General features: G+C 54.0%; 10 protein-coding genes across 10 annotated transcripts; 5 read left to right on the top strand and 5 right to left on the bottom strand.

The window, feature by feature from the left end:
• Positions 1 to 1,245: 1,245 nt before the first annotated feature.
• SETTUDRAFT_26526 (uncharacterized protein) lies at positions 1,246 to 2,892 on the bottom strand (the record flags this gene model as incomplete). The annotated part of the gene is made up of 4 exons (XM_008024684.1): positions 1,246 to 1,380; positions 1,441 to 1,846; positions 1,906 to 2,051; positions 2,707 to 2,892. 4 exons carry the CDS (start codon positions 2,890 to 2,892, stop codon positions 1,246 to 1,248), a joined length of 873 nt encoding a protein of 290 aa, XP_008022875.1.
• Positions 2,893 to 3,476: 584 nt separating this feature from the next.
• On the bottom strand, positions 3,477 to 5,516 carry SETTUDRAFT_127933 (uncharacterized protein; the record flags this gene model as incomplete). Its single annotated transcript, XM_008024919.1, has 4 exons — positions 3,477 to 4,269; positions 4,326 to 4,354; positions 4,404 to 5,315; positions 5,371 to 5,516. 4 exons carry the CDS (start codon positions 5,514 to 5,516, stop codon positions 3,683 to 3,685), a joined length of 1,674 nt encoding a protein of 557 aa, XP_008023110.1. The 3' UTR covers positions 3,477 to 3,682.
• Positions 5,517 to 6,482: 966 nt separating this feature from the next.
• Positions 6,483 to 7,117, top strand: SETTUDRAFT_167822 (uncharacterized protein). The gene has a single exon (XM_008024918.1). The coding sequence runs from the start codon at positions 6,520 to 6,522 to the stop codon at positions 6,841 to 6,843; it is 324 nt and encodes a 107-aa protein (XP_008023109.1). The 5' UTR covers positions 6,483 to 6,519; the 3' UTR covers positions 6,844 to 7,117.
• Positions 7,118 to 8,515: 1,398 nt separating this feature from the next.
• Positions 8,516 to 9,581, bottom strand: SETTUDRAFT_167821 (uncharacterized protein). Its single transcript, XM_008024917.1, has 5 exons — positions 9,523 to 9,581; positions 9,378 to 9,466; positions 9,305 to 9,328; positions 9,095 to 9,219; positions 8,516 to 9,009 (listed from the first exon to the last, which is right to left on the bottom strand). Exons 1-5 carry the CDS (start codon positions 9,563 to 9,565, stop codon positions 8,835 to 8,837), a joined length of 456 nt encoding a protein of 151 aa, XP_008023108.1. The 5' UTR covers positions 9,566 to 9,581; the 3' UTR covers positions 8,516 to 8,834.
• Positions 9,582 to 10,042: 461 nt separating this feature from the next.
• SETTUDRAFT_26523 (uncharacterized protein) lies at positions 10,043 to 10,465 on the top strand (the record flags this gene model as incomplete). Its single annotated transcript, XM_008024683.1, has 2 exons — positions 10,043 to 10,094; positions 10,146 to 10,465. The coding sequence occupies 2 exons, from the start codon at positions 10,043 to 10,045 to the stop codon at positions 10,463 to 10,465; spliced, it is 372 nt and encodes a 123-aa protein (XP_008022874.1).
• Positions 10,466 to 10,979: 514 nt separating this feature from the next.
• SETTUDRAFT_37810 (uncharacterized protein) lies at positions 10,980 to 12,032 on the bottom strand (the record flags this gene model as incomplete). The annotated part of the gene is made up of 2 exons (XM_008024728.1): positions 10,980 to 11,949; positions 12,007 to 12,032. 2 exons carry the CDS (start codon positions 12,030 to 12,032, stop codon positions 10,980 to 10,982), a joined length of 996 nt encoding a protein of 331 aa, XP_008022919.1.
• A 271-nt stretch (positions 12,033 to 12,303) lies between these two features.
• Positions 12,304 to 13,136, top strand: SETTUDRAFT_167819 (uncharacterized protein). The gene is made up of 3 exons (XM_008024916.1): positions 12,304 to 12,362; positions 12,422 to 12,534; positions 12,839 to 13,136. The coding sequence occupies exons 1-3, from the start codon at positions 12,336 to 12,338 to the stop codon at positions 12,858 to 12,860; spliced, it is 162 nt and encodes a 53-aa protein (XP_008023107.1). The 5' UTR covers positions 12,304 to 12,335; the 3' UTR covers positions 12,861 to 13,136.
• A 541-nt stretch (positions 13,137 to 13,677) lies between these two features.
• Positions 13,678 to 16,474, top strand: SETTUDRAFT_159693 (uncharacterized protein; the record flags this gene model as incomplete). Its single annotated transcript, XM_008024915.1, has 4 exons — positions 13,678 to 14,141; positions 14,196 to 15,116; positions 15,218 to 15,579; positions 15,711 to 16,474. The coding sequence occupies 4 exons, from the start codon at positions 13,678 to 13,680 to the stop codon at positions 16,472 to 16,474; spliced, it is 2,511 nt and encodes an 836-aa protein (XP_008023106.1).
• A 1,863-nt stretch (positions 16,475 to 18,337) lies between these two features.
• On the bottom strand, positions 18,338 to 20,317 carry SETTUDRAFT_37808 (uncharacterized protein; the record flags this gene model as incomplete). The annotated part of the gene is made up of 5 exons (XM_008024727.1): positions 18,338 to 18,376; positions 18,430 to 19,669; positions 19,720 to 20,072; positions 20,132 to 20,198; positions 20,262 to 20,317. The coding sequence occupies 5 exons, from the start codon at positions 20,315 to 20,317 to the stop codon at positions 18,338 to 18,340; spliced, it is 1,755 nt and encodes a 584-aa protein (XP_008022918.1).
• A 2,868-nt stretch (positions 20,318 to 23,185) lies between these two features.
• On the top strand, positions 23,186 to 25,800 carry SETTUDRAFT_105898 (uncharacterized protein; the record flags this gene model as incomplete). Its single annotated transcript, XM_008024914.1, has 3 exons — positions 23,186 to 25,192; positions 25,241 to 25,340; positions 25,388 to 25,800. 3 exons carry the CDS (start codon positions 23,186 to 23,188, stop codon positions 25,798 to 25,800), a joined length of 2,520 nt encoding a protein of 839 aa, XP_008023105.1.
• Positions 25,801 to 26,290: the final 490 nt, after the last annotated feature.

Below are 26,290 nucleotides of genomic sequence, written 5' to 3'. Positions count from 1 at the left end.
CTGCTTAGTCGTCTAGATCGATGCGAGTGGCAAGGACAGTCTCTACTAATCATATCCAGGTATAGCGCAGAAGCTTGGTGTCCTAGGCTAGGATGATGACTATACAGACATGGAGCGCATTATGCAGCAATGTGGAGCAGAAATGAATGCACGACAGTGTTTGTTTATCTATAATAATATAGAGCACATAACTCTACGATATAGTAGTCTTTCTATAATAGAAGCCACATACTTGGCTAACTTTCTACCGCAGTTCAAGCTATATTCTGTTATATTCACCACAACAAACCATAACATAGCCAAGGCGCTTGCTTCACAGGGCGTCATAGCTTTGCGAGAGCTGACACTAGACCTGGCGCTTAAGATGCTAGAAATCCGCCTAGCATAGCTATTCCTAGAGACTAAGTAGCAGGGAGCCAAGCACTTGCTAGGAGAGCTATAGTATCTTTGTTTAGCGATTATGCAAGCCTTAGCGTATATAAACGCTAGCTGTGTTATAGTGCAAGGATATTGCTCACAACTAGCCGCGCACAAAAAAAAACAGCTCGTCAGCACAGCAGCGACTTGCTTGAAGGCTGGAGTTAGTAAGTTTCGTGCAAAACTCTCTGTAGTAGCTATATTGCCTTTGTTTGTTGTTCAAGTCCTGCATACCAGTCCGCTTGCGGTAGACTATCTTTTCTTTACAATATGTGTAGATTAGAAAGATATATCCCTTGGTATTTGAGAGGCTCCCTCGACGCGAGCAAGAGAAGATGCTATTGGGGTACTTAACAAGTATGCCCTCGTTACTAGGCGACCCGCTGATTCTACGCTAGATCTTCACCGACTAGTCTATTAGGCCCTACACAACCAACTGTAGGTGCAGGGACAAATTAAGCAATAGACTGGGAGAGCTATTCAAACGCTTAATTCTGTATTCCTAAGCGATGATTATAGCAATTAAAGCAAATGGAGACGACTGCTGCCACACGCTCGGTACGCCGTGGCACACAGCCCGACGGACGACGAGGGCGAGACACTGGATCTTGCTTCGAAATGTGCCGTGGCTCTGTACAGCGACGCACGGTATGAGGAGGCCGAAGACCTAGGCGTGCAATTCATGCAAACGAGGAGGCGACTATTCAGCGACGAGCGTGTCTCCACGCTACGCAGCAAAGCCAACCTAGCAATGGTATTCATGGCGCAAGGACGGGAAGCCTCCGCCCAAGAGCTCCAGATACAAGAGGTAGAAGCCGAAAAGCGGCTCTACAGCGATGCAATCAATGCCAACCCAGGGCATTTGCGGGCAAGGTCGTTGCCGCCTGTTACGGACGAGGCGTAGGGCCCGTAGGCGGCAGTTTGGTAGTAAATTGAGGACTGGCAGGTTGCGTACTGCAAGATCTTACATATATATCAACAGGAATGCTTGAAAGGGTGAGAAAAAAGGTAATCGGGACTCACGTTAGCAATGCCCATCATGGCGGAGAAAATCATGGGCGCAATCCACAGGATCCCATAGTAGGGTCCCAGCAACGTCCACGCGAAGCCAAACAGGCACAATGGTTTCCAGCGGCGCGAGAAACAGCAGCCACCAGAGTCGTGCTGCTTCGGGGGAGGGGAACGGGGCCAGGACGCTCGCGGTGCTGCTTGCGGAACTTGATAATCGACGGCATGTACGAGGCGTAGGCGACAAAGTAGTTGAGCAGGATAGGCAGGAAAAGCCAGGCCTGTGCCCACGATGCCGAAACCCCATTGCTCGTAGACGGGGCCGAAGGACTCGAGGAAGGTGAAGATGAGAGCGTCGCTGAAGCCGCTGAGTAGCGAGAGCCATAGCACAATGGGCTCGGTGAAGAATATGTAGAAGCGTCTGCAAAACTATATCAGTACCCCCATTCACGCAGTCACACAAGTCAATAGACAACATACCTCCAAAAGATTGTACCAACATGCCTCAGCAAGACTCGATAGCCACCACGAATCTCATCCGGCCCATAGACACTCGAATCCTCACCCGTCTTGCGGCCCAGCAGGACCGTCGCTCTGGCCTCGGAGTTACCCATTAAATGAACGAGCTGAACGAATCCATTAATGGATAAGCTGGACCCAGAAGATGCCATTCGCCAGACCTGTGCCGCTCGATGAAAGCGCCGAGAATGGTGCCCACAACAGACCCTCCCCCCCCCCCCCCAACCGACGACAGCCACCAAAAAAAACCGCCACGGCAAATTCCTGCGCATCCCCCTCTCACATGTCGGCTAAGCACCCCCGAGCGTGAGTGAGCCGCCGGCCGTAGACAGGCCGGCCCAGCGTGCGGAACACAAAGTACATAGATAGGTACTTAGCGTAAGTACATAGTTCCTGGACAGCGCGCAGGGGATTTACCCGAGATTGATGAGGAACAAAGCTCAATTGCCGGATGTGCCAGCGCCCGTACTTCTCCAGATCCTGGAGCCGCCAGAGCTCGCATCCGACGCCGTGTGCGATGAGGAATAAGGCTTGCGGCACACGCGGGCGACCTGCTTGCTTGCTGACGTGATGATGATGCTGTGGTAAGTAGGGCAGTGAGTGGCGTGTGAGTACATGGATGCGTTTGTGTTTGATTGATTGTGGTTTGGATGAGGAAGACTACGATGAGGATTTGCCTATTCGTTTGCTGTATTATCAGATTGAGGGGTTTCTTTTGTTTAGGGGGGTAATTCGACGAAGTAGAGGATAAGCTCAACTCACCAGTTGCGCCAAGTAGGAAAAAGAATATCCAAGCTTATCCCAAGCATCGCTGTCTTGAAGCTCAACCTTTTCGTCCTTGATGATTCGATCCGTCTTGTCTTGGCCCAGCTCTTCGCCCTGGCCGTAATGAGGGCTACGCTCAGTGTCGGGCACAGCCGTAGCCTTGCCGTTTTCTACGATCGACATTTTCCAAATTGAATGCAAAGAAGGTTGTGTGGAGGATGTGGAAGGTCCAGTCCAAGTGGTAGAAGATCAAATATAAAGAGGGAAAGGGATATAATTAACCACTCTCTATTTTCCTAGCAGCTGTGCCTCTACATCCTCATCTCCCTCAATACATATGCCAGGCTACCCGTGTTGCCCCTGCCTGTGATGTCAAAGGCGGAGGGCTTGCCAAGGGTAAACTTGCTCCGCCAATCTAAGGCTTGTTGTCTTAAGCTAAGGGCTTGTGTCTATACACAGCCAAGACAAGCATGGATGATCTTGTTGGAAACAAGCGTACATCGACCTATGGCAAGAAACATGCGCTGCATTTCCCACGTCTGGGGAATGCGCGTGGTGGGCCAAGGCAGGATGAAGCATGGCGTCATTGGCGTTGTCCCTGTTGCTGCACATGGCGGAGAAGGGTAGCTGGCGTGGGTAGAGGATAGATCGTGTTTCCGCGGTTCAGCACCGCATTGTGTGTGACACAGCACACAGTGCCGCAAACTGTGAGGTCATCCATGGCAGAGTGAATGTCGGGGTCCTTTGCGTTAGCCTTTGGGGCCCCGCAAACACGGTCCGCGGCCCACTGGCGCTTGTTCGCGAACACGCGACAAAATGCTTGGCCCGACTACATGCAAGCGTTAGCTTCTGTAATGTACAAGATGATTAGATGGCTCAACGCAAGCTCTAGCTACTACTGCAAGTCAGAACATGGGGTCTGGTGTGTGGCTCCACCATCCCCTCTCCACTACCCGATCATCGCCACGTCGTGCTATCGGCCCTGTGGGCCCAACAGCAACGTCGCGATCGCATCAACACAGGCATAGAATCGCTGGCCCACTTCTGGCTGTGCCAGGTAAGCCGACGTCTTCTCCTTGATGAGGTCCTCGTGTTTCCACTCTTCAAGGGGCACGTCCTCCAAGCCCGTTACGTCGAACCTGAAGTACTTCATCCAGTTCCGCTCCATAAGCGCAGCGTGGTCGGTTTCAAATTTTTCGCCCCAACCCCTTGCTTCGGCCTTGCGATCTTCAACACTATTCGCCATCTCGGGGATTTCGCGGCTTCTATCAAGGCCGACACCCGTGCCCACGGACACGATGATCATCATATCGTTAGCGTACCGAAACAGCTTCCGGCATTCGTATAGGATGTCGCGGACGGGATTGTTCTTGGTAGTTCCGTGGTCTACAAGGCCTTTTTCAATGACAAAGCGCTGTGGCACGCCCTGCTCCGATTGTACATATCGTGGTGCCGCCGACGTGGCTTTCATCGTCTGCCAGATGGGCATGTCAGGCTCCAGGTCTGGGCCGGTGATGCGCCGTGTTTGATATGATCGTATCAGGGCCGCTCGATTGGTACCTAGCTTGCCGTCAGCATGACCACCTCACGGAAGAAGCCGTGAATCCATTACTCACCAATGTCCATTTGGGTTGTAATGGCGAAACTGTGCGCAGGGTTAGGTGTGGCTGCCCAGAGTTTTGCGTTGTACTCACACATCGCCCGAGTCTGGTCGTCCATCGAGCAGGATTTCATCGGGGCTGCCCAGCTCCTGTTGCACGACGCCCTTGATGGCGCTCTCCAGCGCGCTGTCGTCGACGTTTCGCACTTGTGCGTGAGGGTCGAGGTACTTGAAGTAGTCTCTCTTGTTCGCAAACACCTCTTTTGCGATTTGCTTGTAAGCTTCTCTAGCTCGGTGGGCTTGCATCCGGAGCCTGCACAGCATAATGGCTATCACGCCTCCGAGAGAGCTTCCACCAGTCAAGTCGAAGATCTGATGGCTGTCCAAGCGCTGCCCAACCTTGACACAAATTGCATTGACGAGTGATTCGACCAAAAGCAGGGCGGACAAGCCTCTGATGCCGTCGCCGTCAATCGAGAGCAAGATCTTAGTTTCCCTGGTGCGTGAAAGAATGGGCTGTGCTGGCACTACTGGTTTTGATAACGGCGGCTGAAGTGCGGGGTCGCTGGGCATGCTGGTATGATATGGCGGCGACGGGTGGCCATTGGCATGGCCCGCATGGACACTGTTCATCGAGGCGGCTGCCTCTATGGATTTGGGGGGGCCGACGGGCGCGTGGATGACGCCATTGGGCACTGCAGACTGAGTTCCATACGGAGAGGCATAAGAAGTGGCAGGAGTTGCTGCCGAAGGCGTACTGTGGTCGCGGGGCGAGGTGGAAATGATACGCTCGGCCACGGAAGACGGTGAAGGAGTGATCAGGTCGGCGATGGGAGGCTTAATTGCGGCTGGCAGAGACTGCGAGTGAGCATGTCGAGGAACAAACGACGGCGGGCCTGCCGAAGGAGGCGGAGAGGGCCAAGGAGTGTATTTGGAGTAGGGATCCCGAAGCAGGCGCGTCTCGGCCTCGTGGGCAACGCGACGGATATCCGCGTCTTGGGCCTTGCTACGCCATGTTAGCATGGACAGGCTCGGCCAGTGTTGGAGGATGGACGACGTACTACTTGACGTAGCTTACATCCCACGGCTCCCAGCGGCCAGACAACAGAAACTGAATCGACGAGGGGTGGGCGGGGTCGTAGAAGTAATGCGTGCCCTCGACTGGCGAGTAGCGGACACAGCTGAAGTCGACCAGAGTCCACGACATGCCGGAGAGGGTTCTGGTGGTAACGGCTGGGGTGGGTATGGCCAAGGGCAGGTGTAGGGTCGATAGACGAGCTTCCTTCAGCGCTCCAGGGGAATAGCGGTGGGCCCAACAGCATGCCCACAAGACAGGCACTGCAGCGAGACACTAGCTGGCTATCGGTGAGAGGCAGGCGGTTAATCAGGAAGAAAGGTCGACGGCTGCAGAGGGCGTCTGTAGGGCCAATGGCGGCGTGTCGAGCGGCCCGCGTACAGGGCGGGTGCAGCAGCCAGCTCGTCTAACGGTGAAGGGCTGAGTAGCGCCTCTGCGACGCTGCGGCCGCGTTTGACCGGCCAGATACGTGCCATTCAGTGCCGTGCGACGATACCGCCCGGCAAGTAAGAGCATGATTAATGGCATGGTGAGACGGGCCTTGGATGTCCCCAGCCCATCCCTGTTCGCTGCTTTCGCCGGTCTGGGGCCGAAGAGTCGCTGGTCGAGGGCCATGTGCATACGCCGTGCCGCGCGCGGGCGCCCCCCATGCCAGCTGGCGAGGCAAAAGAAAGACGGGGTGCCGGACTGCCGCAGCAGGCTATATCGAGGACAGCGCCGTCGCCGTTGAGAGCGGGACTGGGAGAGTGCATCGAGGGCGCTTATTCGCCGTGGGAGCAGTGCAGTGCGTGGACGACGTTGGGCTAACTAGGGGCCACGCCCCCCGCGGCCCGTAGCCGTACCGGTTATTCGGTTAGCCCCCTCCCTCCTCTCCATCATCATCATCATCATCATCATCAGCAGCATCATCAGCATCATCAGCAGCATCATCAGCATCATCATCATCACAACTACTGCCACTGCACACGCTGCCCCTCCCTACAGCCATCGACGCGCCAAGCTGCTCGGTGCGCGCACACGGGCTCCTCCAGCGCCCCTCTCCGCGCTCCTCGTCCACCTGCATCATAGCCCCCACTCAGTAGGGCCTTATAAACACCACTGAGCTTTCAAACAGGCTTTCCACGGCGCCAGAGTCATGGACACGCAAAAGTCTGTAGAGCACAGCCAATCGCACCGGCACTTTGCTTTTTGTGCAGCTGCCGAGCGCTGCTTGCTCGAGCGCTGCCAGCCTCAGGAAACGACAGGCATTTCGAAAAGCGGGGAAAAAAAGGCCACAGTAGTTCCCGCATTGGTCGATACTCGCGAAGATACTACGGCTCCTCTGCACCGCCTGACACGGACGGTGGTTAGGCGCGGGAAGAGATGCTCGAGGAAGGATTGCCGAACTGAAGATCATGAAATCCGGGCTGAATGCTTGAATCTTGCCGCCGTAGCGCTATATCGGGACACGACCAAATAGCCGCCTGCCGAGCCACACGTCCTTGCATATCCGTATCCGATGACGTTGGAAAGCGCGCCTTAGCCCAAAGGTGTAGGCCGCAACCCATGCACACTCACGATGAAGAAGCAGAACACTGCCCAGAGAAGCACGTTCAAGCTGGAAGAAATCGCACCAGTAATCGGGCAGCCAAGGCAAAGTCTCTGCCCCCGTCCAGCCGATATACGCACGGAGATCAACCAAAAAGGTTGGCAAAGGGGAAACCAAGCCAACTTGTCCAAACTAGCCGCACAACAACACCCATCATGGCAACATCTGGCATGTCAGGTCACGTCGTGTTTCAGCCATCAACTTCTTAGTCATGGAATACTTTGGACATGAAACACAGAGAAGAACCGCCCTGCCAGAAGTTATGTATGTACTATTAGTAACCACACGACACAACGCCCGCACAAGTAAGCCCTTGACCCCTTTCGCGCAACAACAACCGAGCCCTTGCAAGTCATCCAACACACACAACACACAACACCAAGTACCCAACGAACCTTGTTCTATTCTCAGCTGCCGAGTCGCCGTTTCCCCTTATTCTTGCATTGTGCTTTGGGAAATAGCTCTACAGCGTCTGATCAACATGTACGCTACTGCGTCAAGCACGTCGGAATCACGAATAGAAACAAGTGAAAGAAAAAAAAAGACGTTTGAAGAATGAGAATCCAGAGTCATACCGCCCCTCCCATCTCGTCTCATCTCGCAAACCCACATCTTCTGCACAACCACCAGCCAGACTCTGGAGAAAGTCCTACACTAGATACTCGAACAGGTGGTATGTAGTATCTCGAATGTTTCTTGCTACGTAACTTAATACTCTACATTACACAGCCAGACTGAAACCTGTTTCATGCCTTGTCCCCTCCCCCCTCCCCCCATCATTCCACCAATGCAATGCAAGGCAAAGCAACGACAAGAAAAAACAGTAATCCTTCCAGTAAGCAGTTGACACTCTACAATTGCAAAACCCAAGCGGCATCATAGCCATGTCTCTTCTGCTGCAAAGGATATTAGATTGCATCTGCCTGCCAGACAGGCAGCCAGTCAGCCAGCCAGCCATGTTATAATGAATCTGGTCCCTGTCCGCATTTGGGAACTTGATTATTTGCTCGAGACTAGGGCTGAATCGTACATACATACATCCATACATCCATATATATATACACATACATACATATTGTCGGACTCCCTACACCTTCTCTCTTTTTTCTTTTCTTTTTCTTAACTGGCGGCGCGCAAACATATATTCTAGAACAAAATTGCCATCCACGCACATACTTCCCCCCTACCCTCTCCCTGATGAAAAGGGACCCTGTCATGGCTATTCCCGCGTTCCGATTTTTTTTTCCGTTCAAGGCCATTCGATGTCTCGGAGACTCTTCGTGTCAATAGCCAAAAAAAAACAGGTACCGTGCACATGGGAAATTAAACTTCTATTCCGGGGAGAGAGAGAGAGAGAGAGAGGGGGGGAGGGGGAGTTCAGTTTTCGGGACAGAAAAGAAAAAAACGACACTAAAATCTCGTTGGAGGCTGGTGGTCATGGCGGTAGGTAACGCGCTCAAAAGTAAAGTAAGTATGCAATGCAGAAATCTCCAAAAAAAAACATGTACAATACGAATGAGAATCAGTCAGTAGTCAGCATCGGTTGCTTGATTTGAATGTACGCAGGCTGACGGGGATGCGCCACAATCTGACGCTCACGTCCACATCTGCACTAGAAGAACAAGACAAACATCAGCACCAGCCGTACCACGACCACTGCAACACGGTTCCCAGGCTTGGTTTTCGAAGCATATTCATTTCTCGCCGAGTCAATTCGCTATGAAGACCCTAGCGTTGTTCCTTCATGCAGCCCATGTTCTATTCATATCATGAGCCCCCGAATCCCACAGAAGTTGATGAACCGAATGAAGTTGAACTCCGAACCAATTCGCATGCAGCACATTTCTTCAGCCACTCATAATCTATGCCTTCTCAGCAGCAGCGGCCTTGGCCTTGACACCTCTGGGCTTCGATGGCTTGTCAGCCTTGACGGGCTTCTGGCTCTTTCGGATGGCAGAGGCCCTGGCGACGGCGTCCTTGCGGAGGTCCGGACGGTAGTTGCGCTTGGTGGTCGAGTTGACAATGGCCGAGTAGGTCCTGTGGCTGTCAGCGGAACATCCCTATCGTCTTCTGCAGTATCGCCAGGTTCGCGCTCCCGGGGCAGTGGTTCGGGGAGACGTACTTGCGGGTGGACTTGCTGGGGCCGAAGGTGGTGGTCTGGATGGCGGTCGCGGGCTGGTGGTGCTTGTCGGCCTTCTTGACGAGAAGGGTGACGCCGCCCTCCTTGCCGGGGATGACACCGATGGCCTGATTTGCATTGTCAACATTGTCTTTCTTGTTCTCATCCCGCATTCGTGCTTGGCGCAGCCGGATGCGCTGGTGGTGGCTGTACCTTGTTGGCGATCGAGCCCTCGTTCTGCGCACAGTTAGCCAACGCCCTCCAAAGTGCAGCATCTGCAGCATACCTTGCGGCTGTAGATGTTCCTCAGGTTAAGAGGGTCGCGCGAGAACTGGACGCCATTTGCCCTCTTGACGAGCGTGGAGCTGCGTCCCTCTGCGGCTTGTCAACGCCAATCGCCCGGTGGCTTCTGTGGGCCATGCTTCACTCACTGGTAATCTCCCAGGCAAGGTCGTGCGAGATGGTGGTGGCCATTGTGTCTGTATGGAATGTGGATACGGACGTCGTCTCTGAAAGTTCGCCAATATTGAAGGGAGAGGCCTCGTCTGCATTACCGCATGCGCTTAGTGCGTGTCTCGGGAATGGATCAACGAAGACGCCGACGCAGACGCCGACGCCACGGAGCGGCAGCGGAAGTGACGACGCATGAGCGCGAGGCGCAGCCCTAGGCCGTGAAAGCCGAGTCGACCAGTTCCGCGACACAACGAGCCATCCACGCCGTCCGGCCTATCCGCACCTATGCATCTGCCTTTGACGTGAAGGCCCCGCGTCTACACATCCCATCGCCCTGGTAGTCCATTCTGCTCGTAGTCCATTACACATCGCTTTCCTTTGTGACCCATCGCCAATCTCACTTCGCACCCGTCCCAGCCAAGTCCGCAGAGCACTGCGGCGTACACTTTGTCGCATACACCACAGCCCCTTCACCAGGCCACCAGCATCGTCGCCAATATGGAGTACCTTTTCTACTCCATCTGCTTCATTGTCCTCGCCGTCGCGACAGGTACTGCTGCGTCCTTTTCCCCGCTCACTACATAGCACTAACACACCACAGCCGCTTACTTTACTCGCCATCGCTGGATCCACCTCCTGCCCATCCCCGAGCCCATCTATTCGCGCCTGCCCACTTCCTTCCGTGACGATATTGAAGCCGGCCTCTCGTCATCGGCGTTTGACCTCAGCGGCAACGTAGAAGCCGGCGACTCGCGCCAGGGCTTGGACGACGCGGGCAAGAAGGAGGTCATGCGCATCATGAAGCGACAGGGCGTTGACTTTGACGAGGCGCGCAGAATCTACATGCAGGACAGGTTCAAGAAGAACAACATTGGAGCCGACGGAATACCCCGCGATCCCAAGTTTGTCAGCTTCTCGTAGTGCCAGGAACCGACGTGCAATCAGGCCATTCATCACAAGACCATCTCGTTGTCATCTCCTTTGTCATAAGTCTCGTTTGTCAGGTCATTGTTTTTTTTCATTTGTTGCCTCGAATGGGCTGGTTATATCTGGGTTGGGATGAGCAGATGTACGTGGGTCTGCGCATGTGGTTTTGGACGTCCAGTATCTCTGCCTTGTTTCATTTCCTACTTTTGTCTCTTCTTCCGCTGACGTTTGCAGCTTTCCTCGAATACATCTTTGTGTTTCTCCGTGTGAAAATTGACTTACTGAACGCATTACTCTCCACTTGTGACACAATCTTGCAGCGTCGGAGTGTCTAAAACGACGCGGGGACCACTTCCTTCTTGCATTCGTGGTGGGGGGCTTCAGCCCACGCTTGCTGACGAGACTAGCCCATCCTTGAAGCATTACTAACAAATACGCCCAACGCGTGACGCCTTTCTGTTCAGCTATGGCGTGATAATACCTATTCTTGCACCAAAACAACGCGTACCTATCTGGGCGCCTGGGCGTAACCGGGGGGACCCCCGAATCCGGGTGGAGGGCCAAAGCCTGGTGGCGGAGCGTTGAACCCTGGAGGCGGAGGGAAGTTTGTCGGGGCACCGCTTGGTGGGCGAGCAGGCAAACCAGTCGGAGGAGGTGGAAGTGAGGGATGGCCAACAGGAATAGGGGCGGCCGGGGGAGGCCTTCCATAGCCTGCGGGTGCGTTGGGGATAAAACCAGGAGGGCCGCTGGGTGGACCATATCCTCCTGGTCCGCTTGGTGCTCCAGGTACGCCTCGTCCATCTACGCCCATGGCCGGTCCACTCGGGGCAGCGCCTGGAGGAAGCTGGAAGAGATGTGCGGGTAGGGGCTGCACGGCGGGTGCGACTCCGTGCGCCTTGGCTTGTTTGGCAAGCATACGCTCCGCTTCGTCTCCATGGCGCTCGCCCTTTCCATCTTTCTTGTACGCATACTGGACTGTGATCTGTTTGGACATGATGTACTGGTTGTGCATGCTGGCAATAGCCGCGTCCGAGGACTCGAAGTCGCCGTAGGATATGAAGCCGTAGCCCTTGGATGCCGTCGTGATTTCGTCGCGCGCAACCTTTGGCGCATTCACCAGTGGTCCGAATCGGCTGAATGTGTCGTACAGGGTCTTTTCATCTACGCCTGGGTCGAGATTACCCACGAACAGCTCCGCGCCGATTTCAACATTCTTCTGCTTGTCGGCGGATGCCTTGTTAACGCGTATCCGACTTCCGTAGAGAGCGACATTGTTCAAAATCTTGGAGGCGTAGTCGGCTTCGGCTTCTGTGTGGAATTCAACAAAGCCGAAACTTTGGTGCTGGCCGTTGACGCGATCGACTGGCATGTTAACGTTTCGCACACGACCGGTGTTGAGCATCAGCTCGTGGAGGATACGGGGTGTAACGCGCTCATGGAGGTTTCCGACATATACGGTGGCTTCCTTGTTCTGCTCCCTGCATGGCAGTCAGCGTGTGTTCATGTGTTCATTATGCGCGATGAAAACAACCTACCAGTGACGGGCGCTTGGAGCCGACATGGTGCGCGGTTTTGGATTTAAAAATTCAGAATTGATATTTTGGATCGCTGTATGTCAATCGGTATGCGACTCGGTCAGTTACGGCGCGATGACTGCTGTTGGGTGTTGGAGATGCAGTGAAGATGGGTCGAAGATCTTGGAGCTCCAGAGTTCAGTAGCGCGCTAGTCTCCATATGGTTACTTCCGCCTAAACCTCCGGCCCGTGCATGGACCCCAAGATTTTGAGCTTTGCGCATCATCGCATTCACGCCCACCAAGCCCGCCGTCACCAATTCCGTCACCCGACCCGCCTGCACAGCCATCATGTACCAGCTATCGGAAGAGTCCAAGGTTGGTCAAGATCCGGAAAGACATACACAATGCAAGTACCTATGCTGACCGTCTGCCAGGAGCGCATTGCGCGCATCATCGATGTGTCCCGCGTCGCCATTCATTACGGCTACCTTCCTCTAATCCTATACCTCGGATACACACGAAGCGAGCCCAAGCCTTCTCTCATCCGGTGAGTTTGTCACTTTCTTGCGTTGATTGGGCATGCACGACAGTGGGACGAAATTTTGGGCGTCGATTTGGCATGAGGAGCGGAGAGAGCATGTTTGAGTCGCAGAGCTGCAAGTCTGTATCCGCGGGGTTCGCTCAATTGAGTCTACGACGTAACGAATCGGCTTTCTTTCGGGCTTTTTGAGCGAACCCCGCGGATACAGACTTGCAGCTCATGGGCTCTGCAGTCTTGGATGCATGTTGCCGGGTCTTGGGTTCCTGACTCTGCAACTAGTGCTTCGTGGGCAGTTTGCTAACAGCTGCAGTCTCTTCTCTCCCCTTGCGTAAATCTCGAACGATGACATGCCAACGACCGTTTGCGATTTTTGTACAATACTACACCCTCAGGCACATGGAATCTCGGGTGTGATGACGTCGGCCGCTTTGGCTGGCAGGACCATGTGTAGGTACATGCGGCCTCTGCTCTTTTCTACTCTACAGTGGCCCGCATTTGGCGGATGGTAGTCTACGCGGAGCGGACTTGTATTATATCTCAGCATCTAAGACAGAATAATGGTACCCTGCAGCATGGCCCGCGTCGTGGGGGTGCCCAGTCCAGACTGCACTCCACTCCCTGCACTGAACACCAGGGCTTTGATCGTGCGTGCCAGAATCGCTGGAGATGCAGCATCGAAGCGTAGCCGCAACCCTGTTGGTGGAGCGCAGAGGCGCTGTACAGGTATTGGCACCTGTGCGGGGCTGACGAGCCGTTGTGCGGAAGGAATAAACAAACGCCAATGGCGGCACGCTACCTGCCCCACGTGGGATCCGGGGTCGCCTACTTTAGTCCTTCGCCCCATGTTACTCTGCTTTTCCACATCTGATAATCGAATTTCCGCCCGCTGGCCTCCACTGCGCATCCCGTCATGGAACCAGAGCCTTGGACCCGAGCGCATGGCTTCGGGCCGGATCTGAACTGGGCGGCGCACTCTCGCTCCATGGCCCCACGCCTCCCTTGTCCACGGTATATCCCAAGCCTTCCCCAGATATCCTCAGTCGCCTGGAGCCAGTTTGTTGATATTTCTACTCTTTCCGCACTCTTCCGTGTTTCCTGTCCGCCCTCCTGGCTACTGTCTTCTGTACATGACCCGAATCACGCGCCGCCATGACTGTCCCCAGCATTGGGGACATTCTGATGTTGTCCCAGAAAGCCTGGAGGATCGGCCAGACTTTCGTCGCGTGCGAAAATAATGCTCCTCCCAATCTGCGATATATTGAAGTCGGCGTTAGCCGTTTGGCAAAAGCGCTCACGTTGCTAGCAGAGGCGCTGGATGCCGAATCTGAAAGAGCCACGTTCCAGCGCGCCGACGCGGAAACACAGGCTGGGATTGGTATCATTATAGGGTCTTGCGAGCGAACAGTCAACGATCTGGATTCCTTGGTCCAACAATATCAGGTCATTCGAAAGCACAAAACCGTGGGCGGTTTTGCCGTTGAGCGAGCATGGAGTGATTTGATGCTGGCCGAGTACGAGACCATCCTGTGGACTACCGAAGGCGGAGACGTCAACAACCTGAAAGACCTGCTACAGGTGCATACGAGCTCAGTGACTGTTTTGATGCAAGCACTGCAAAGGCCAGTAAGACCAATCTAAAAAAAACCGCAGCGACTAACATTGTGCAGCAAGTCTCTAACCCGCCTACAAAGCGTAGTGATGCCAATGGCAGAACGCATCGACAGCATGAACAATTCAGATTGCAGCCTTGAGCAGCAGCTGGATGAGCTACATCGCATAGTCCATGATCTGGACATAACAGCAGGAGACCATAATACACCACCACCAGTCCCACCAAAGGATCCTGCGCGATTACAGGGCTCTCAAGAACCACCTCAGGGGGCCCAGAGAACAGTCTCGTCGGATCCGGAAGGTTCTCAATCCCTGCATCATCCCAAGTACTCATTACCTCGCATTCCTCACGAGCCAAGGTTGTCTGTAGCCGATGGGGCCAGTGTGTCATCGACATCCTTATCGCCAACTGGGAATACATCTCGTTTACGGACCTTTCTGCCCTCTAGGAATAGCGTCTCCGAACCCAGCTACAGGGATCCATCACTGCGCTACTCTAGCAGCAGCTACAGCTCCTCGGACGCTGGCCAGAGTACCGTTGTAGGCCAAAGCCCACAGTCATTAGCAGGACATTCGCATCTTAGTCGACAACACTCGACATCAACGAAGAAATCATCACCATCTTTTGCATCTTTGGAGCCACGTCGAAGAGCTGACCACGTATATGCCTCACTCCTCTCGCCCCCGGGCACGGTATCAGAACATCAGCATGTATCCGAGATAACACACTCCCCACAGGCGCAACATAGCAGGTCTAGCCCTTACGCTTCCTCCCTCCTCTCACTGCCGAGCATGGTATTAGAAAAGCAGCAGGAACCCGAGACTACCGCCTCCCCACATGCGGGACCCAGCAGGTCTAGCCTTTACACTGCCTCACACGTTGGAGTTGACGACCCCGACCGCATGTTGACCTCAACGAGTCAGACCACGGCATTTCGAAAAGAAGCTTTCCGCAACTCGGCCATACTCTGTGACGTGTAAGCGAGCCATGAACTGGGGGAGGGGTGTTTTGCACTTTTGGTGCTGGCAAGAAAAGGGCACTGTTTTGGAGATTTACTCAGCTGACCACTTTGACCAGCCGCGGTAAGGCCGTCGAGTACTCGCATCGCATCAACCGCGACGATCCTCAGGACGTGGAAATGGTGCACGTCGCCGATGCATGCCGCATCGCCGTAGTGCGTAAGCGTGTGACGGACAACGAGACGCGCTTTGTCCGCGTAGTCACATCCATCTGGGTTTTTGCCGACGACAACCAGGCCCGTGTCGAGCTCCGCATGGAAGACGGCCACATGTACGTTCCGTACGCGAGCTACTTTTCGCCGTCCAAAATCTCCATTACCGTGCCGTGCGAGCTGCGATTCCACGATACCGTATATGGAGTGCGACCGCCGCAGATTGCAAAGACTAGTTGGGTCAATTATGTATTTGAGACGCCGCAGGGTTAGTTTCCCATGTCCCATGTCCCATGTCCCATGTCCCATGTTCCATGTCCCATACCCATACCCCTGTGACTAGCCGGCTGCCTCATTGATATCACTTTGGAAACTGACCATGACATGGCCCCAACACAGCAGCCGCACTGTTCCAAAATGAACTCATGGGCCGCACGCTGCTCGCGACATTCCGCACGGAACAAACAATGCGGCTGCACCACGGGCTCTCCAAATCGTTTGCCTACGCCGAGCAAATGTGCGGCCTCGAGACGCTGCGCATCTGGCACGACACGGACACGGGCGCCGTCATAGCCCTCATTCATTTCTCCGCCGACTTTCGAAACGGATACCTCGCCTTCTACCTCAACTCTGCGCTGGACCCGATCAGAGTCAAAGACGAGGGCAGTAGAGCAGTCAAGATTAAGGGGTTACGTGTGCCGATTGAGCGCATCTCTTCTTCTTCTTCTAAAAGTACTAATACTTCCACTTCTACTACTACTACTAATACTGCGACGACCAATACGGCAGCCGAGTCCGCAGAAACAGCATCATTATCAGCAGCAGCAGCAGCAGCAGCATCATCATCATCAACAACAACATCAACAACAACAACATCATCATCAACAACAACAGCAAAAGCAAAATTCAAATCCAAATCAAAGGGCAAAGAAAAAAAACAGAGCAGTAGTAGTGCTGGCAGCGTGAGTGGTAATAGTACTGGTGGCAGTAGAAAGGGCAGTCATGACGCTAGCAGCGCCACAACCGCTACAGTACCCGACAAGCTGATTACCGGGGCTAAAATTGAGTTTGCAACCGAGATGGAGAAGAGGGAGTTTTTGGCCCTGTGCAAGGAGATGCAGAGGGACATGGTCGAGCTGCCCGAGTTGAGGGGCGTTAATTAGCGTGTGAATGGAGAGGCAGGAAAGAAAGAAAGAAAGACGAAAATGTAGAATGGACAAGTCAAGTCAAGTCTGTAGGAGCAAGCAAGTAAGCAAGCAAGCAGACAAATATTGATGCTTGACTGCAGGGGGGAAGAAACCAAGCTAGTTCTTGTTTTTTTTTTCGTTTCTAGTCTCCTTCCTTCCTTCCTTCCTTCTTAGTTCCTTGATTTAATTTTATTCTTTTCCTTTGTTACAGCACTAAGCAGGAAATATACATAATACATACATATCGTATGACAGACAGAATAGGATAGGATAGGATAGGATAGGCCAAGGTATGTAGATGTAGAGATGTAAAAAGGCAAAGGCAAAGGCAAAGGCGAAGGGAAAGGGGAAAGGTATGTAGGAAGAAGCGATATATATATAACTATAAGTACATGTATGTATGTATGTATGTATGTATGTATGTATATAGCTTTCAAATGCAAAACCACCGTAAATCGAGCTCGATTTTTTTTGTTCTTTTTTTTTCTTTTGACGAGTTGTATTTATCCTTATGTAATAAGCTTCTTTTTTTTAAACGTTTCATGTTGATTTCCCCCCTCCCCCTTATTGGAATTCTTGTTTCTCTCGCTCTCTTTCTCAAATGTTTATTTTCTTTTTCTTTTTGTTTTCCAAGAGGCGAAGGGTTGAATAAATGAATAAATGAGTAGATGGATAAATAGATAGATAGATAGATATATGCACAGATGTACAAACAAACAAACAAATCTATATATAGCTAGAAAGTGTCTGTCTGTCTGTCTGTCTGTATGTGTGTGTATGTATATACATATGTATCTCTCTCTCTCTCTCTTTAATTTCGACAAACCTCGCATTACTTTACTTTACTTTACTTTACTTTACTTTGCACATACTTGGCACTTTGGTTTGTAACTAACTAGCTAACTAACAGAAAAAGAAAAATTAGTGTTAATTGAATATATATATATATAGATAGATAGATAGATAGATAGATAGATAGATAGATAGATAGATAGATATATGGTTTTATTTATACTTACAGAGATGTTGTTTTCTTGTTCTTATAGGGAGGAATTACATATAACAAGAAGAAGAAGAAGAAGAAGAAGAAGAAGAAGAAGAAAAATTACAAAGAAGAGGAAAAACAAAGCAAAAAAAGACACTCTGCTTACTTTGAATTAATTAAATTTGTTTGAATACAAGAAGAAGAAGAAAAAAAAACAAAGAGTCATTCTATCTACCATGGTATTTCCGCCCCGCCCCGAAAAAGAAAAAGACCTCCGGCATTCTCTCGTCCCTGATGAGGTGATTGACGACCTCCTTTCCATGATGCCCGAACACAAGGGCCCAGACATGGAAGAAGACCGCGACCTCCCCAAGTTCGACTACATTACATACATGCAGCGCTACATGGGCGCCAACTACACCAACGGACATGATGTCGACCATGCCAATGGCGATTAGAATGCGTCTTTTCTTGAAACCAGACGAATCCTTACTCCGGCCTTTGTGTAGCCCTTGGATTGTCCAAAAGATTGAATAATAAGCTTGAATTGGACATGTCCAAGACGCTTACTTTGATGAAGACTTGAGTCTTTTTTTTTTCTTGTTTTTTTTTGCATATTAGCCCAATTCACGTTTTGGTCTCGTTTTAGGATATTCACTCACGTGTAATACGGCGCGACGGTGGGTGGGTGGGTGGTTGGGGGAAATAAGGTAACTACTAAAGGGGGGGGTTTTTTCCAAAGGGCCAATGCTAAGTGTGTGTGGGGGGGGGGGCGTGGAGTTTTAGGCGTGTGTGCACACCACCTCTCTATATACATCATGGACCACGCTTTTATCTTATGCCGTTATGGATTTTCACTTTCTTTCTTTCTTTCTCAGCTCTGTGACGTATGGCTGAGATAAAGTTAGCATTCGTCTGCTATGTCTGGGTGAGGGACTTGGCTTACCTTGCCGTCGGCCACTTCCTTGAACGATTCAAACACCTGCTCGGCCGTGTTTTGGTCTTCCGTCTCGTCAACCATGAAGCGAATAAACTGCTCAAATGTGACATAATCCCTGCCGCCGCTCGTCTCGCGGAATCTTTGATGCATTTCTTCTTCGTCGTAGACCAGTCCTAAACTGGCCAATGCTGCCGAAAACTCCAACTCTGCCAGCGAATTTGAAACGTCGCGATCGAAATGGCGGAAGACGGATTCAAACTCTTCCAACTGTATGGGCGTCAGGTTGGTCATGTTTCGGGCAACCATTTGGTTTTCGAGGAAAGCCAGTTTCTTGGAGACGGAGTTGCGGACTAGACTCAGCTCGTACTCGAGCTCATCGTACGTGTATGTTGTGAAATCGTTTTCTTCGATATTGGCCTCGGCACATTGCTCGTCAATTGATGCGATGAGGTTCAGGTATTCGTCCAGTGGTGTGAGCGACTTGCTGATTTCTTTTGTATGCTCTAGTTGGTCCTCAACATCGCCCTCGAGCGCTGATATCGACGTCGACAGGGTGTTGAGGGCGAGAGCAAAGTCGTTTGCTTTGTCGGCAAACGACTTGCGCAGAGCATTCTTGATGTCTCGAATGGTCTCGTTGATGACCTGCGAGCGTTGTCGTTCGGCCTTCATCAAGCCTGTCCATGCGTTGTCGAGGGCGTCGAGACTGAGTTCGGCCGGGGGATCGTATGGGCGCAATCGGTATGTGGCGAGTTTTGTCCTGATGTTACCCAAAAGACCTACTAGATCCGACTTTTCAGCAACCATTGTCCGCTTGGCCTTGCGCTTCCATGCCGTAAACTCTGCTGATTGGGCTCTTGCGTCGGCATATGTTCCGTCGAATTTGGCCTCTTCCCAGTGTGACTGCTGCCTGGCAATCTGGTTGAGCAGCTCGCGCATGCGCCTCTCAAAGTCGTTTTGCATCTGCCAAGCTCCCTGCATGTTTGCCACAAACTTTTCCACTCTTCGGCCGGCGTTTTCGACTCGTTCCATCTGGGAGAAGGCATGGAACCAGTAGGCAATGTATGTCATGAGGGATCGCTCATCAGGCTTGGGGACATCGCACACATCCTCGACATCGAGCAGGTCCGGGATGCCAATCTCTTTGGAGGCAATGTCGAAGGCGAGCTGCATGTTTCCGCGGTGGTCGTTCTTGTCGAGGCTGTCGTAATCGATGAGGTCGGGGCGGTGAATGTCGAGCAGAGCGCAACTGTCTGTGTTAGCTGCCTGGGGGTGGTGGCGAGCATCGTGTGCACTTACAAGGCCAAACCATCGTTCCAGCTTGTCGAAAAGTCGCGTACTTCGACCTCGTCGTAGCAGGCCGTCTTCCTTTGGCACCACAGCAACAGACCCTCCTTGGCACTCAGACCCTCCTCGTTGATGTCGCTGATGGTGAAGCGCAGAATCAGGGTCCAGATCAGGCCCAGGATGATCTTGCTGTTGCCGTCGACGACATCTTCGGCACCCGTGTTTGTCAGTTGGATTCGTCGGCTGCGGATGAAGTCGAGCGACTTGTTGACGTTTTCAAACTTTTGTACACGCAGCTTGGGGCGCGAGGCATAGCGGCCGAGGGACTCGTTGCTGAGGATCTCGAGCAGGTGGATCAGTATGATCTGGGCAGGGTTAGCGATCGGAGGCGGGGGGTGGCAGAGGCGGGGAAGCGTTGACGTACACCGTCAGAGAGGTCGGTAATGAGATCACGGATCTCAACGCTCCGAATCTTTAGCTTGCTGTTCAGCCTGCATTGGTGTGGTCAGTAGTGGGCAGAGAGGGGGGGGCTGGAGGGGGGGGGGCGGTGGCACCATTTGGTGAAGGTCTTCTGCTGGACGTTGACCCATTGCTGTTCAAGCGGCGCCATGGTTTGGGAGCATCAGGGCACGGGTTGGGGTAACAGATGCTCGGCAGCTAGGAATAGGGCGTCGTGGGGATTGGAGGGTGGTGGGTGACGATTGCGTCGTCGTGTTTTCCAATGGCCAAAACAATGAATGGTTGACTGCGGGCGCGCGGACTCGGCTGTCGGTGTAACCCTGGTCGAAAAGGAGCGGGGCCCCTTGGATGCACGCACTTGCCGGGTGGGCTGGGAGCGGAAAGGCGCGGTGGCTGGCGTACAAGTTTGTTGTTGCAGAAAAAGAAAAGAACATAAAAAAAACCACGACAGCAGGCGATGCAATGTGTATTGAGGATTGGGAGAAGAAGAATGCTGACGACACAGGGGGGAGGGAGGGCATAGGGCATTGGGGATGAATGGGCTTCTAGGAGCAGCGGTCCCCACTTGCCCTCGGGGCGTTTGGGCAGCTGATTGGGCAGGCAGGGCATGTTAGTATATTGGACTTGGGATTACCCTTTTCCCATGGCCTGCATAATGGCCGGAGAGGGGGGGGGGTTGGGGGGTTGGGAATGCATGAGCATTGCAATGACAGTAATCCATCCATGCCATCACGTATTGCCAGATGCGGCGGGGGCAGTCACGTGGGGCCGGCGACGACGGGTTCTTGGCATGGGCGGGTGGTGGATTACATAAGATGGGCATGGGTGGCGAAAGAGGAAAGGGCCATGGGGACATGGCAAGACGGGGAAAGAGCGAGCCAGACAGTAGTGTACATGGACTAGACACAGGCAAACGCGCGCGGCGCTGTGGTTGCGTCAGCCCCCTGTTCTCGCTACACTTAGCGGTGCCATTATTGGACCACTGGCTGGGTGCATGTCTTGTGGTATGGCAGTAATCATACACACACACGTCGGGGCTCAAGCACAAGTGGGCGCTCTGTGCGTGGGTATCGGGCCTGATTTGAAATGACGAATCAGGCGGGCAGCGAGGGCGGCCAGGGCGGAGGAACCATTGGCAGGCGGCCAGGGCATTGTTTGCATGCGCCCAATGTTGGCGTGTCAGGCCATGGGTAGGCGGCGTAGGGCAGAAGCAGTAATCTCCGAAGCAGCTGCAGTCGACGCATCGGGATGGAGGGCCAGGCTATGACGTGCATACATGGCCGCCGTCGTCTTGGTGGCAGTGGCAGTGGCAGTGGCAGTGGCAGTGGCAGTGGCAGTGGCAGTAGTGGTGGTGATGGTGGTGGTGGTGGCGAGAGTTGAAACGAGCGCTCGGCAGAAGTAGGTGTGTCGAGTGCCGCTTGACGTGAAACACGTGGGCCCAGCAGCGCCGTCCATCTGGGTAGACTATGGATGTAGTCAGTAAGTAGCCGTGTACGTATGATGCAGTGTGCAGTACATGCTGGCTGGCTGGCTGGCTGGCTGGCTGGCTGGCCGCGGCTGTCATGGGCTGTCAGTCGTGGCGTCGTGTGGTAGTAGCAGCAGCAGCAGCAGCAGCAGGCGCCATTGACTCGGGGGACATGTACAGTACATGCACATGGGCAGCGTGTCGATGGTGTAGCGGGCTTGTCAGGTTTTCGGTGGTGCATGGGAGACGTGTTTCAGAGGCAGCCATGGTCGGGCAGGCAGGGCGGCTGAAACGCTCAGCGCCATATGTCGTCGACGGCTGTGTGTGTGCCAGTTGCCAGAGCCGTTGTCGCGCCCATGAAACGCCATTGCACTGGCGGCCCTCGCGCGGCCAATCAGGGCGCGCGCCAGGCGCTCTTTGCAGCCGCAGCGCCTGCACGTGAGGCCTCTCGACCCAGCCCACACGCGCACACACACAGCGTGTCCTACCCATACCCATACCCATACCCATACCCATACCCATTCCCATACCCACATCCATACCCACATCCACATCCACATCCACATCCACATCCACGCCCACTGCACTGCGCCTGTACCTGTCCCGGCCCAGACACGACCGCGCTCCACCCCCCGCTCTCCCTTCCGTCTCTCTCTCTCTCCTTCTCACGCGCGCACACACACGCTCGTGCCGGTGCTGGTGCCTGTGCCTGCGCCTGTGCTGGTGCCCGTGGTGCCGGTGCTGGTGCCCGTCTTGTCTGGCGGCCCAACCCTCTCCCTCTGCCTCTCCTCCCTCTCCTCCCATTGTCCCGTCTTCCCATGTGGCATTTTGCTTGATCCCGCCCCGGTGTGCCACGCATTGCCACAGAACCTTCGGCAGCGCTGGCCCGTGTCTTTTGAGCCCTTGCTCCGCTGCCGCCTCTCAACCCATCCACCCACCCCCTCCCACCCCCCCCCCCCGTGGCACTATTGCTCCGTCCGGCGTCTTGTCCACGACGACCCTTTGCATCGCCAGCCTACCCGCTCGCTCGCCGGGCGCTGCTCCTGCTGCTTGCTTATTCCTCGCTCCAGTCCCCCTTCACCCCGCCATTCACCGCATTCCCCCAGCACCCGCGCCGCATTTTGAGGGTGCGACGCGCTTCACACGCCACTAAGCCCGCTTGCACCGCTCCCGCGCAGCTATTGTTTGAATCAAAAGGTTGCCCATGTAAGTCTGTTCGCCTCTGCTCCTCTTCTTCTCTCCTTCTCTCCTTCTCTCCTTCTCTCCTTCTCTCCTTCCCTCTCCTCTCTTCTCTCTTCTCTCTTCTCCTCTCTTCTCCTCCCCTCGCCGCCTCTCCGCCTCTCCGCCTCTCTACCTCTCCGCCTCTCTACCTCTCCGCCTCTCCACCTCTCCACCTCTCCACCTCTCCTTCCCCCCCCCCAGCCATACAGCCTCGTCATTGCTTCTTCACAGCCACCATCACTGCACCTCACCACCGGCCCGTCCCACGCCCGCCACCGCCCATGGCCACCCACCGCCTTGCACGCACACATTGACTAATCGCGCCACCGTAGCATGTATTCGCGCGAACAGTTTATGAATCCTGGTCCCGCACCGCGACCGCCCACGGACCGCCCACGCCTCGCCCTCACCCCCAACACCAGCAACACACTGCCCGGCAACATGGCCGGCCTCAGCATGCAGTCGCCCGGCATGAGCAACGGCTCGCAAATGTCGCTCGTACGCACCCAGACAGAAAAGAGCGGCTCCTCCACCTCGACCGTCAAGGAAGGCATGGTCAAGGTCAAAGACGAGGGCCTGTTCAAATCCTTTGTCTGGGCAGATCGCTGGCTAGTGCTACGCGAATTCGAGCTCAACTTTTTCAAGAGCCCCAATGCTTCCAAGGTCTCCAACACGATCCAATTGCGAGACATTTTGGGTGTCGAGCGCTCAGACACGCAGCCCCTGTCTTTTGAAATTACTCGCGCCCTCAACCCTAGCAAAGGCTCGTCGCCACCCCGCGACGGCCCCACCAAAATCATTACCTGCAAGGTCGAGACAGACGACGACGTCTACTCGTGGATCGACAGCATCTACCAGCGCTGTCCCAGCATGGGCGGCGTCAGCAATCCCACAAACTTTACCCACAGGGTCCACGTAGGCTTTGATCCCAACAGCGGTGCCTTTGTCGGCCTGCCCGTCGAGTGGGAGAAGCTGCTCACAGCCTCTGCACTTACCAAGGATGACTACGCAAAGAACCCCAAGGCCGTCCTCGAGGTTTTGGAGTTTTACACGGAAAAGCTGGTCAAGCGATCCGACGAGCCCCAATACTCTACACCCCCGCCAGCAAATGCCGGAATGGACAAGCAGCTTGGCTATGCAGGCAGCGCCAATTCGGTCGCCCCTCCACGCTCTGCTCCTTCGGGCCACTACCCGCGCAAGGAAAGCTACAGCTCCGGCCGCCAGGACACACCCTCGCAGCAAGGCTACAGCAGCCAACAAAACTCTGCTTCGTCACAGCAAGAGCGCTATGAGCAAGAGAGGAAGCGGCAAGACGAACAGGCCAGGATGCAGCGCGAGCGCGAGCGCCAAAGACAGCAGGATTACGAGCGCGAACGCGAGCGTGAGGAGCTGGCTGCGTACAATGCCTCGCTACCCCAGAAAAAGGTCCCATTGGCCCAGCAAGAAGTGGGTGGAGGCGGCTACGACTCGCGCGACCCAAGCCCTTCGGGTCAGCGGTACAACCCCAGTCGCCCGGCTCCGTCGACGCCAACTGCAACGAGAAACCAGCAGCAAGGACAGCAGCCTCCGGGCTCGCTGCGCCAGATGGCTGCTCAGCGCCCGGCTCCTCCAGCTCCTTCGCAACAAAACAGCAGCTACGGCACCTCTCCTTCCAAGATACCCACCTCTCAACGGCCTCCGGTCCAGCCAAACAGCAACTACAAGGGCTCAAGCGGACAGGTGCCCCGCGCCAACAACGGCCAGCCACAGCAGCAGCAGCAGCAGTACCAAGGCTCATCCGCTGCCCCCAAGCCGCTCAATGTTGCTAAGCCTGCCGGTGCTCCCGTCAGCGATGCTGTCAAAAAGGCCGAGCAGGCCCTTACAGCCAAGCCCAAGGACGAACCCCCACGAAAAGATGTGCGCATGTCGAGCATGTCGGAGAGCGAGGTCATGGCCAAGCTCCGCGAAGTCGTTTCCAAAGAAAGGCCTCTGGACTCGTACAACAAGCAAAAGAAGATTGGTCAAGGTGCCAGTGGTTCCGTCTATGTTGCTCGTATTCGCGAGGGTGCTACTTCGCCCATGGCCAGGAGGGTCATGCAAGAAAACGGACCCCGTGCTCAAGTTGCCATCAAGCAGATGGACCTCCGCAACCAGCCCCGCAAAGAGCTCATTGTCAACGAGATTATTGTCATGAAGGACAGCAAGCACCCCAACATTGTCAACTTCCTCGACGCATTCCTGCAAGAAGAGCAGTCTGAACTTTGGGTCGTCATGGAGTTTATGGAGGGAGGTGCTCTGACGGATATCATCGACAACAACCCTTCGATTAGCGAGGACCAGATTGCCACCATCTGCTTCGAGGTCAGTTTCTTCGTAATTGTCCAAACGACACCTACTAACTCTACATAGACTTGCAAGGGCCTGGAGTATCTGCACAACCTGAACATTATCCACCGAGACATCAAGAGTGACAACGTCTTGCTCGACGGCCGTGGTAATGTCAAGATCAGTACGTATCTCCCTGCTATCCATCCTCGACTCGCTAACCGTCCATAGCCGATTTCGGATTCAGCGCCAAGCTCACCGAGCAGCGCAGCAAGCGTGCAACCATGGTCGGCACTCCCTACTGGATGGCACCCGAGGTTGTCAAGCAAAAAGAGTATGGTAACAAGGTCGATATCTGGTCCCTGGGCATCATGGCCATTGAAATGATCGAGTCGGAGCCGCCATACCTGAACGAAGAACCGCTCAAGGCCCTGTACCTCATCGCCACCAACGGTACCCCTCGTCTGAAGAAGCCAGACAAGCTTTCCAAGGAGCTCAAGGCCTTCCTTTCCGTTTGTCTCTGCGTCGATGTCAAGTCGCGAGCCAGCGCATCGGAGCTCATCAGCCATGACTTCCTCAAGAGCGGATGCAGCTTGGCAAGCCTGTCGCAGCTGCTCAACTTCCGCAAGAATGGAGGCCACTAAGCCACGTGCCAATCCAACCCGCAATCAAAAAGACAGGCCAAGTGACACCCCGAGAGGAGTAGTGTGCATTTTCACCAGCGTTCTGGACTTGATCGATACCCTTTTCATGTTCATTTTCTCCCTATCCAAGACGCAATCACGTCACATCCTTCCCTCGCGGTCCATGGCCTATAATGGAACCTATCAGAAGAGGACTGGGGTTACTCGTGGCCAAGTATGGGCACTCGGACGTACTTGGTCTACTTGCTTCTTGCATGCCGTTGCATAAAATGGTACATACGCCTCGTTGCCAAACATTTATTCATAGCCGCTACTCGCAGTATGTCGATACTGGACGTTTGGATTCGACCATGTGCCATTCAGTAATGTCCTCAAGACTTTTTTTATCTGCTGGCGGAATAGTATTTCGACCCTTTTTGACAACAAGGAGCTTATATCATCATCTCAAATCTCACGCGCCCTCTCATCCTCATTATAGGTTTTACTGATT

This window comes from Exserohilum turcica (assembly GCF_000359705.1).
Source record: "Exserohilum turcica Et28A unplaced genomic scaffold SETTUscaffold_13, whole genome shotgun sequence".
Classification (NCBI taxonomy): domain Eukaryota; kingdom Fungi; phylum Ascomycota; class Dothideomycetes; order Pleosporales; family Pleosporaceae; genus Exserohilum; species Exserohilum turcicum.
Note: the sequence above shows the minus strand (reverse complement) of the source record. Positions and strands in the feature narration are given on the sequence as shown.

Bases quoted from the DNA above. Each gene is read 5' to 3' on its own strand.
- SETTUDRAFT_167822 (XM_008024918.1), top strand. From the start codon at position 6,520: ATGGACACGCAAAAGTCTGTAGAGCACAGCCAATCGCACCGGCACTTT.
- SETTUDRAFT_167821 (XM_008024917.1), bottom strand. From the start codon at position 9,565: ATGGCCACCACCATCTCGCACGACCTTGCCTGGGAGATTACCA. The intron at 9,467-9,522 runs GTGAGTGAAGCA...GACAAGCCGCAG, and splicing joins CCTTGCCTGGGAGATTACCA to AGGGACGCAGCTCCACGCTC. The intron at 9,329-9,377 runs GTATGCTGCAGA...AACTGTGCGCAG, and splicing joins GGAACATCTACAGCCGCAAG to AACGAGGGCTCGATCGCCAA.
- SETTUDRAFT_167819 (XM_008024916.1), top strand. From the start codon at position 12,336: ATGTACCAGCTATCGGAAGAGTCCAAG. The intron at 12,363-12,421 runs GTTGGTCAAGAT...ACCGTCTGCCAG, and splicing joins AGCTATCGGAAGAGTCCAAG to GAGCGCATTGCGCGCATCAT. The intron at 12,535-12,838 runs GTGAGTTTGTCA...TAACAGCTGCAG, and splicing joins CCCAAGCCTTCTCTCATCCG to TCTCTTCTCTCCCCTTGCGT.